Source organism: Hordeum vulgare, chromosome 3H (genome assembly GCF_904849725.1).
Source record: "Hordeum vulgare subsp. vulgare chromosome 3H, MorexV3_pseudomolecules_assembly, whole genome shotgun sequence".
Lineage (NCBI taxonomy): Eukaryota > Viridiplantae > Streptophyta > Magnoliopsida > Poales > Poaceae > Hordeum > Hordeum vulgare.
The window spans coordinates 566,414,817-566,425,801 of NC_058520.1; the positions used below are offsets into that span (position 1 = coordinate 566,414,817).

At 45.0% G+C, this 10,985-nt stretch overlaps 1 protein-coding gene across 1 annotated transcript; it reads left to right on the forward strand.

The window, feature by feature from the left end:
• Nucleotides 1-5,263: 5,263 nt before the first annotated feature.
• LOC123440652 (cysteine proteinase EP-B 2) lies at nucleotides 5,264-6,745 on the forward strand. Its single transcript, XM_045117214.1, has one exon. It carries the CDS (start codon nucleotides 5,375-5,377, stop codon nucleotides 6,494-6,496), a length of 1,122 nt encoding a protein of 373 aa, XP_044973149.1. The 5' UTR covers nucleotides 5,264-5,374; the 3' UTR covers nucleotides 6,497-6,745.
• Nucleotides 6,746-10,985: the final 4,240 nt, after the last annotated feature.

The window sequence follows — 10,985 nt, forward strand, 5'->3', positions numbered from 1 at the left end:
AAGGTGCATAAAAGGATTAACATCACATGCAATTCATAAGTGACATGATATGGCCATCATCACGTGCTTCTTGATCTCCATCACCAAAGCACCGGCACGATCTTCTTGTCACCGGCGCCACACCATGATCATCCATCAACGTGTTGCCATCGGGGTTGTCGTGCTACTTATGCTATTACTACTAAAGCTACATCCTACCAAAATAGTAAACGCATATGCAAGCACAAACATTAGTATAAAGACAACCCTATGGCTCCTGCCGGTTGCCGTACCATCGACGTGCAAGTCGATATTTCTATTACAACATGATCATCTCATACATCCAATATATCACATCACATCGTTGGCCATATCACATCACAATCATACCCTGCAAAAACAAGTTAGACGTCCTCTAATTTTGTTGTTGCATGTTTTACGTGGTGACCAAGGGTATCTAGTAGGATCGCATCTTACTTCCGCAAACACCACAACGGAGATATATGAGTTGCTATTTAACCTCATCCAAGGACCTCCTCGGTCAAATCCGATTCAACTAAAGTTGGAGAAACCGACACTTGCCAGTCATCTTTGAGCAAAGGGGGTTACTCGTAACGATGAAACCAGTCTCTCGTAAGCGTACGAGTAATGTCGGTCCAAGCCGCTTCAATCCAACAATACCGCGGAATCAAGAAAAGACTAAGGAGGGCAGCAAAACGCACATCACCGCCCACAAAAACTTTTGTGTTCTACTCGAGAAGACATCTACGCATGAACCTAGCTCATGATGCCACTGTTGGGGAACGTCGCATGGGAAACAAAAAATTTCCTACGCGCACGAAGACCTATCATGGTGATGTCCATCTACGAGAGGGGATGAGTGATCTACGTACCCTTGTAGACCGTAAAGCAAAAGCGTTAGAGAACGCGGTTGATGTAGTGGAACGTCCTCACGTCCCTCGATCCGCCCCGCGAACAATCCCGCGATCAGTCCCACGATCTAGTACCGAACGGACGGCACCTCCGCGTTCAGCACACGTACAGCTCGACGATGATCTCGGCCTTCTTGATCCAGCAAGAGAGACGAAGAGGTAGAAGAGTTCTCCGGCAGCGTGACGGTGCTCCGGAGGTTGGTGATGACCTTGTCTCAGCAGGGCTCCGCCCGAGCTCCGCAGAAACGCGATCTAGAGGGAAAACCGTGGAGGTATGTGGTCGGGCTGCCGTGGAGAAGTCGTCTCAAATCAGCCCTAAAACCTCCGTATATATAGGTGGGAGGGAGGGGCCTTGCCTTGGGGTCCAAGGACCCTCAAGGGGGTCCGTCGAGCCAAGGGGGAGGACTCTCCCCCCCCCCCCCAAACCGAGTTCTCCGAAAACTCCCGGTACATTCCCGGTACATTCCCGGTAACTCCGAAAACCTTCCGGTAATCAAATGAGGTCATCCTATATATCAATCTTCGTTTTCGGACCATTCCGGAAACCCTCGTGACGTCCGTGATCTCATCCGGGACTCCGAACAACATTCGGTAACCAACCATATAACTCAAATACGCATAAAACAACGTCGAACCTTAAGTGTGCAGACCCTGCGGGTTCGAGAACTATGTAGACATGACCCGAGAGACTCCTCGGTCAATATCCAATAGCGGGACCTGGATGCCCATATTGGATCCTACATATTCTACGAAGATCTTATCGTTTGAACCTCAGTGCCAAGGATTCGTATAATCCCGTATGTCATTCCCTTTGTCCTTCGGTATGTTACTTGCCCGAGATTCGATCGTCAGTATCCGCATACCTATTTCAATCTCGTTTACCGGCAAGTCTCTTTACTCGTTCCGTAATACAAGATCCCGCAACTTACACTAAGTTACATTGCTTGCAAGGCTTGTGTGTGATGTTGTATTACCGAGTGGGCCCCGAGATACCTCTCCGTCACACGGAGTGACAAATCCCAGTCTTGATCCATACTAACTCAACTAACACCTTCGGAGATACCTGTAGAGCATCTTTATAGTCACCCAGTTACGTTGCGATGTTTGATACACACAAAGCATTCCTCCGGTGTCAGTGAGTTATATGATCTCATGGTCATAGGAATAAATACTTGACACGCAGAAAACAGTAGCAACAAAATGACACGATCAACATGCTACGTCTATAAGTTTGGGGCTTGTCCATCACGTGATTCTCCCAATGACGTGATCCAGTTATCAAGCAACAACACCTTGTTCATAATCAGAAGACACTGACTATCATCGATCAACTGGCTAGCCAACTAGAGGCATGCTAGGGATGGTGTTTTGTCTATGTATCCACACATGTAAATGAGTCTTCATTCAATACAATTATAGCATGGATAATAAACTATTATCTTGATACAGGAATTATAATAATAACTATATTTATTATTGCCTCTAGGGCATAATTCCAACACTTTCCTGGTCGGAGGCGACCTCCTTGGTCGGACCGATGACTTGTTCTATCAAGGTTTATGATGTGCTCCGGCCGGCGTGGTGGTGGTTGGAGCTGCTAGTCTTCCTGGTGCGCCACCCTTTCTCAAATTCGGTTCATTGGTGGATGGTGGTGGTGGTCAGGTTGTGTTGTTAACCGACGACTGCTCATCTCCTTGGTGATGTGTGGCTCGATCGATGATTCCTGGGTCCGACGTCTTTGGTCTGCTTCTGTCGTAGATCGCTCTCTGTTGGCAGTGACTGAGCTCCTCCCCCGGTGCTTGTAATAGGTGGAGGGGCTTAGGGCTCTGGGCGAAAGCGATGGTTCGATGGGGATCGAAGGATACCGGTGGCATTTCTTCTTGAAGTTGTCGTCGAAGAGTTCCTCCTCTTCACTAGACCGTGGTTTGCCAGTTCTAGGGTTGTCGTGTAGGCTGTTTGGTGTGGCTGGACTTTCCCGAGGTCCGACGGAGTTGTTGTGGATGACTCTGGGCAAAAGCCTTGGTTCGATGGGGGTCGAAGGATACCGGCGACGATGCTTCTTGAAGGCGTCGCCGAAGAGTCCTCACACCCCTTCAGGTTTGTGGGCGTGTTGGTGGTGGAGTTTGAGTTGTCGATTTCGGCAAGGGTTGGGTTGTTGCACGATTGTCCTCTGTTTCAATCGTGTGTCGTAAGGTTTTTTGGCCTAGTTTTCCTTATAAACAGGGCCACTCTGTTCTCTTTTTTTCCTCTCTTAATGAAAATCGACAATGCTCCTGCCTTGCACGTAAAAAAAAGTTCTTATAGCAATTTAGGCCCAGTTGTAGAATTTTCATTTACCAAGCTTGTGCAATAGATGTAGTTTATTTAAGGATTAATTTGGTACTCCCTCTATTCCATAATAACTAAAAGCACAACACTTATTATGGAACGGATGGAGTATATGCCACTGCAATTCTGGATACTCATAAAAATGCCATTACGATTTCGTTCTTTTGGAAAATGCCACTTCAACTTTGCAATACTTCTCTATATGCAACTCCTTCTGTATCTAAATAATTATAGTTATAAAAAATTAGTGTAATTCTTTTTAACTATAATTATTTAGATACAAAGGAAGTATATTATACATAGTTTTAGAACAAAATGCCCCCCTCTCTTTATTAGAGCAATCACTTCATGGTCGATCAGACATTGAACGCCAATGTGCTCCCCCTCTCTCTCCCTTCCCCCTCCCTCCCTCTGCTCGCGCGCTATCACTTCATTGCTCATCAACTTCAATGTTAATGCCTACAAAGGTCCTCTACTATTGGTTGTTGGACTGTTTCGTCCACTCGAATAAGTTCATGAATGAATATATCTTTCCTAACAAACCTGTTGGTTGTCTTTACAAAATTTTGATCTTTTACGGCAGTGGAAGTCATTGGTTAAGGAGTAAGATAAAGAGGCCACCTATTTGCTAATCTCTCATGTTCATGCTAGGACGTCTTTCATTTCGCATCAAGATCAGGTTGGGGTGCCTTTGGCTTGGTTGTGGCCGTCCTTTGTTGTGTTTTGCTCATGGGTAGCTGGTCTGTGTGTGGTCAAACTCTGTCCATTGTTGCTGTTGCACTTCTAAAAATTTGCTTGTTCTTGTATTTAGCCATTGTGGGATGTGATTTACTGGTGTGACATTGTCTTCATTTATAAAATTGGTTGTATGTCTTTTATTTAGAATAAAATAAAAAATAAAAAATAATGTAACACCCTAAAGAAAGATAAAATTGTTAAAATTTTAAAACAAAGGGTGTGTCTAAGGCACATGATGTGACATAGTTATTGCACATCTAAATAACGAAATCAAGCATAAAAAGAAAAAAAATATCCACACAAATCTTTACATAAGATCAATGATATAAAATTTAGATGTGCAACATTTATGTCACATTTAAATGTGCTTTAGCAAAACGATAAAACATACTACTCCCTCCGTTCCTAAATATAAGTCTTTGTAGAGATTTCACTAGTGGACTACATATGGATGTATATAGACATACTTTAGAGTATAGATTCAATCATTTTGCTTCGTTTGTAGACCCTTAATAAAATCGCTTAAAAGACTTATATTTAGGAACGGAGGGAGTAGCATTGAACCAACAATGGAAGATGGATCCACGGTATGTCGGTGCATTGATAAAATGTCAATGCACCAACTACAGTGTCTATTGACACTTGGGAGCAGCCACACCTTTCTCTTGAGAGAGGCGAGTGTGAAAGCGGGCAATACCGCCGCAGACTACCCCGCCGGCGGCGAACGGCTAGGCGGCCAGCCGGTGCAGTTACGATCGAGCACCCCGCCCCCGCGACTGCCATTAATACCCGTGTTCGATCCTCTCGACCGGCTCAACGGCCATGGTCGTCATCCGCCAGGCACTACGCACGTACGTGATCGATCAAGTATCACCAGTAACTGCATCTACCCCGATTCTACGGCGGCGTAGCATCCATACATAGAACGGCACACCTACGGTCAGCAGACTATCACGGCGACCCGATCCAACGACGTACAGTACGTAGGAATGAATCAGGCCTGCACCTCGGCCACGAACCGGGGATGGTCACTGAATCTGCCCCTGAATCTCTGTCGCCGCCCAATACCAGCGCCGCACGCAACTCGGGAGCAAGCTGCAACCACTTCGAGCAGAATCTGACACCAGCATTCTGTTACCGCCATTTAAACCTCCTCGTGTTTTTCCCGCCGCAAAGCAATCGATCTCTCTGCTTTACCAAGCTTCTCAGTGCTGCTCGATCGAGCTGACAAGCGACGATCCGACCTATAAATACGCCCCCTACCTTCTCCTCCACCCTCATCGATCTCACACTCCAAGCAAGCTAGCCACCAAGCAGTAGCAGCTTGGTGATCAGCAGTGCTGCGCAGTACCAAGGTACCTCGATACAACAACTCGATCGTGGTACTGAACTACACGATGGGGCTGCTTAGCAAGAAGCTTCTGGTGGCATCCATGGTGGCTGCCGTGCTGGCCGTGGCGGCCGTGGAGCTCTGCAGCGCCATCCCGATGGAGGACAAGGACCTGGAATCGGAGGAGGCGCTATGGGACCTCTACGAGCGGTGGCAGTCGGCGCACCGCGTGCGCCGACACCACGCCGAGAAGCACCGCCGCTTCGGCACCTTCAAGTCCAACGCCCACTTCATCCACTCCCACAACAAGCGCGGCGAGCACCCCTATCGCCTCCACCTCAACCGCTTCGGCGACATGGACCAGGCCGAGTTCCGCGCCACCTTCGTCGGCGACCTCCGCCGCGACACCCCGTCCAAGCCGCCGTCCGTCCCCGGATTCATGTACGCCGCCCTGAACGTGTCCGACCTGCCGCCGTCCGTGGACTGGCGGCAGAAGGGCGCCGTGACGGGCGTCAAGGACCAGGGCAAGTGCGGCAGCTGCTGGGCATTCTCCACGGTGGTGTCCGTGGAAGGCATCAACGCCATCCGCACGGGCAGCCTCGTGTCCCTCTCGGAGCAGGAGCTCATCGACTGCGACACGGCGGACAACGACGGGTGCCAGGGCGGGCTCATGGACAACGCCTTCGAGTACATCAAGAACAACGGCGGGCTAATCACCGAGGCCGCCTACCCGTACCGCGCCGCCAGGGGCACCTGCAACGTCGCGAGAGCGGCCCAGAACTCGCCCGTGGTGGTGCATATCGACGGGCACCAGGACGTGCCGGCCAACAGCGAGGAGGACCTGGCCAGGGCGGTGGCGAACCAGCCCGTGTCCGTGGCCGTCGAGGCCAGCGGGAAGGCGTTCATGTTCTACTCCGAGGGGGTGTTCACCGGTGAATGTGGAACAGAGCTGGACCACGGCGTGGCGGTGGTCGGGTACGGGGTGTCGGAGGACGGCAAGGCGTACTGGACGGTGAAGAACTCGTGGGGGCCGTCGTGGGGGGAGCAGGGCTACATCAGGGTGGAGAAGGATTCTGGTGCCTCGGGCGGGCTCTGCGGCATCGCCATGGAGGCGTCCTATCCCGTCAAGACCTACAGCAAGCCCAAGCCCACGCCCAGGCGCGCCCTTGGAGCCAGGGAGTCACTGTGATGACTGATCGATCGATCCATGTGCTTATCCGAATTGTTCTACTATACTATCGTTCGTCGTTAAATTAAGGGTGAAATAAGTTAAGATCGGATTAAATTAGTTCATCGTGCGCACGCGCCAAGGATTAGGCGTGTGTTACGTGGGACAGGTCGATCGATATCTATTTGGATTCTTAATGTAATGTGAAATATAATGTGATGTAATGTACTGCCGGTAACAGTGTATGAAAGATTGCTGATATATTGCGTTCTGTTCAGTGATGGGAGTAAGTGGTTTGAATTTTTTGAATTGATTTCTTTTTTCAGTGGATTGGTTTGGGCTGAAAAGATAGTTGGGCTGTGTGTTTGTCCTTTTTTGGGGGGAGAACTTTCAACGTTTAAAGCCCATTTTGTAGAACTTTCATTGTTGGGCTTGAGCAAATACCATTTAGATTTGTCTAGAAAAGGCAAATACCATTTACGGCCTCGTCCACCCGATGCTAGAAGCTCAAGCATGCAATGAAGCCTTGGCTCTTGCCACTCACTTACATATTGATTCCATCTGTATTGCTTCTCATTGTGCAGAGGTTGTCATGAAAATTGAAACCAGGACTCCGTGCCGCTACACTACCATTCTCCAAAAGATAAATCATCGACGGCCTTCGTTTCAAGCACTCAAGATCATTCATGAGAAGAGAAACCATAATGGAGAAGCTCATTCCCTGGCAAAGGCGGTTTCTTCTTTACCTTTTGGGCGCCATGTGTGTCTTTCTATTTTGCCTGATTTAATTTGTATCCCTATGAACATTGTTACTTAATAAAGGTTACAGATCCTTGAGAAAAAAAATATGCTATTTATGAGGGTAGTTTTCACAAAGAAGTTCCATCTGAAGCTATGATCACTAGGAAAGAAGCTACAATCATCATTGAGGAGCGCATAATCTTGAAGTCATGTTTAGTTACCACGAGGTGTCATACATGTTGATGGAACAGTGGTCCGCTCATTTCAGTGTTGAATGGGGCATGTGCAACTAAGGCCCCGTTCTTTTAAGTTGTAGATTCCCACATAAATGTCATGGAGGGAATCAGTTATGTGTAGAATCCCCCCGAGTTGTCCAATTCTTTTGGCTTTCTGCAATCTGCCTCGTTGCTTGAGTTGTCAGATAAAATGTCTATAATACCTCTAGCAACGACATTCCAAATTCTACAATACCCCTGGAAGAAGCTGCTAGGAGAATATATGGGTGAAACGAGTTCTTTTTATTTTGCGTTTGCAAACAAAAAATCTTCTACAAAAACCGAAAAGAACCGGCTCTATATGTCATTACAAACGTGTATTGAATATTCGGTAAGAATAGACAAAGGAATGCCCTATCTAGCTACTTTCAAAGTTGTTGCCCATAATGAATGCTATCACAAACGCTCTATCTTCACTTAAATTAGGTGCATGTATCATTGGGTTGTCCACATTCATGAATAATACTTGCTTGGGCTCTTAAACCCACATATGTGAGTACGAAGGAAATCAATATGAAGCAACGTGAATTTGGCACGGTGATCTCCAAGCACGAATGGAGAGATATGGATTTTTTAAGCCTACGCTTTGACAAAAGCATCTTCCAACCCTTACATGGGATATCATATGTGGTTTATATGAATCTTACATTGTAGTTATCGTGTATCCACAAACAATGAGATTGAATAAATATCCCCCGATTCCAGAAAAAAGATAAGTGGGTCTTCCACAGAAAAGATATGAGAAGTGAGTTCACGCCCCTTATCGTTATGATGTGTCATGCTACCAATGCTATTTGCAAATGGAAGTACCTAGGACTTTCAGATAATGCGAGTGAGCGGATACCATTCATTGTCTGAAATCCCTAGTTGTTTTTTTTGGGGGGGGGGGGGCTACCAGAGTGAATGCCAAGTTAAAAAGAGATGGAAGATCAACTGTCTGGAAGGCTAAGACTTATTGAAGGCCAAGAATTCAGATATTGATAAAGGTAAAGAAAAAACATCGTATTCATAGTTCTTCTGATGTCCTATATGATGATGTTCTCATTGACAAAGCTAGAAATGCTCGAGTTAAGTTTGATGAATCAGATTTTGGGACCATTCAAAATGTTGAGACCTTTAAAAATGTTCAACTCGAGAGACTAGTCAATTTTCTTTATGAGCACCCTCGTATGTTTATTCCCCCTGATATTGATAACATTGGGGAAGAAAAGATCAATAATTCTTATTTAGAGTGTGATACTACATCACCTATCCCATCACACACTAGTGTGGAGGATGGCAGCTCTTTCACATGGACGGAGGTGTCTAGTAGGATAAAAGGTAGTAGAAAATATGTTTCTAAAAGATTTAAAATGGTAGTTGCATTAATTTGGAATGTGAGGGCATTGAATAGGCCTCGTAAGCTTGATAGGGTCCATGAAGTCATTAGAGAACAATGATCTGATATTGGTAGTCTTGCTTAATTAATCAAAGAAAGATAAATTCTCTTTATCTCAATTAAAAGTTTTAAATAAAGATGGAGTGTTCAACTGGAAGTGGATGTCCGCATCAATACAGATGGGGGCATTTAGTTGGGATTAACATGGAAAACACTGAAGCTGTTGCATGGGAGGTCGAGATTTTCTCAGTCTCTTATATCACTAAAGACAAGAGAGACTTTGTGGTTTGGAGATTTATGTCCGTTTATGGTTCAACCTATGATGAACATAAACTAGAGTTCATTAATGAGCTTCATAATTTCATTAATTGTAGGTCCGGTCTCACTCTTGTTGGAGGGGATGATTTTAACTTAGTCAGAGAATGTAAAGACAGAAGAAATGATGCCAATCAATAGTGGGCTAACCTATTCAATGAATGGACAAATTTGGGTCAACTCACGTGAAGCACTCTTGTAGAAGATACCCTTGGGCCAATGATCAAGACAATCTAATTATGGCTACTCTAGGGAAAAAAACATATCCACATAATGTGAAAATCTATTCCCTAATGTGCTTGTGAAAGCTTTACTTAGAATTGGTAGTGATCATACACCATTGATAGTGTATTCTCGGCATACCACCTTCCTACGTGTGAGCAATTTAGCTTTTAGAAGTGGTTGCTCATGTTGAGGGCTTAGAGAATTAGTTTCTAAAAGCTAGAATGCTAATTGCCCTGTGCAACACCCTATTAAGAGGCGGTAATTCAAAATTATGAGACTTAGAAAAACCCTCTAAGGATGGAATGCTAATATTGAGTCTGCCCAAAAGAACCATAACAAGGTCTTCTCATAATTCTAAGATGATTTTAGGTGAACTCAAGAAGATCTCTCATAGTGAGGAAGTTCATACCTCTGCATTCATAACCTTTTCCAACAAATAGTCCATCTTTCGAAATAACTACTTTATTAGACTGAGGATGAACTTAAACCATTCTCTAGAGAAGGTAGTCACTAACAATATTATTAATTTTTATTACAGACATATTGCATGTTTTCCAGCTACACTATACTTCTCGGAGTAAACTACAGATCAGTCGTGTCAACATCATAAACAGAAGCACTCATGTCATTCTTCATCAATACAGAGCACACTTGCGTGACCTCGTAAGAAGAGAAGAATGAAATAATAGCACACTCATGAAAAATTGCACCTATATCAATCCACAGGTCGATAGACCGACTAACTAAAGATACAATAAATAAATTATCATACTCATATGCCTCATTATCATTGTTGCACATGGTCACATAACAAACTTGAAGTCCTATCATGGCTTCTTAAACTTGTTCAGACACTTGTTGGCCGAGTGACCATAATCACCATAAGTGAAGCAACCATGTTTCTTATTGCTTTCTTGTTGTTCTTCTTACCTTTTTTTTTCTTGAATTTGGTATTCGGTTGGACCCCATTATTTTCCTTGAACTGGTTGGAGTTATTTTGTACATATTGACGCCATAAGTCGAGCTCCTTGACGATACATTATATCTCATGAGGTGTAATCGTTTCTTGAGGAGGGCCACTAACGACCAATAACACACTCATCGTTGTGAGCCACAATGAAGTTTTGGTTTGATATAAGTGTAAGAAGGCATTCGTAAACAAGTTCAATTTCAATGTGGAGTAAAGCCATGAATAAAAATTGCCTACAAAACGTGCTTGTTCACGTTGTGTACCACTTCTTTTTTGAACCCCAAGTAGAATGCAAAAAAAAATATCCTTATAAATTGATCTCAACTCTTCTCCACTTATGAGGTGAGACTAAACTTTTCATCACCATATATCATGACACCCATACTGACACTTAAAGATATTTTTTAAATTTGCTTCATGGGCCCAGGTAGATTTTAACACGAACATTGATCAAAAGCTCATCGAATGCATGTGGGTTCTAGTTATAATCATGAAAAGTCGTCGCATAATCTCGGACGTCCATGACAATGGTCCTAGCAAATCGACGGTCGCGGGCAGATCACATTATGTCCTAACGCGACACAAACAGTTCCGAACCCACGGACT

Bases quoted from the DNA above. Each gene is read 5' to 3' on its own strand.
- LOC123440652 (XM_045117214.1), top strand. From the start codon at position 5,375: ATGGGGCTGCTTAGCAAGAAGCTTCTGGTGGCATCCATGGTGGCTGCC.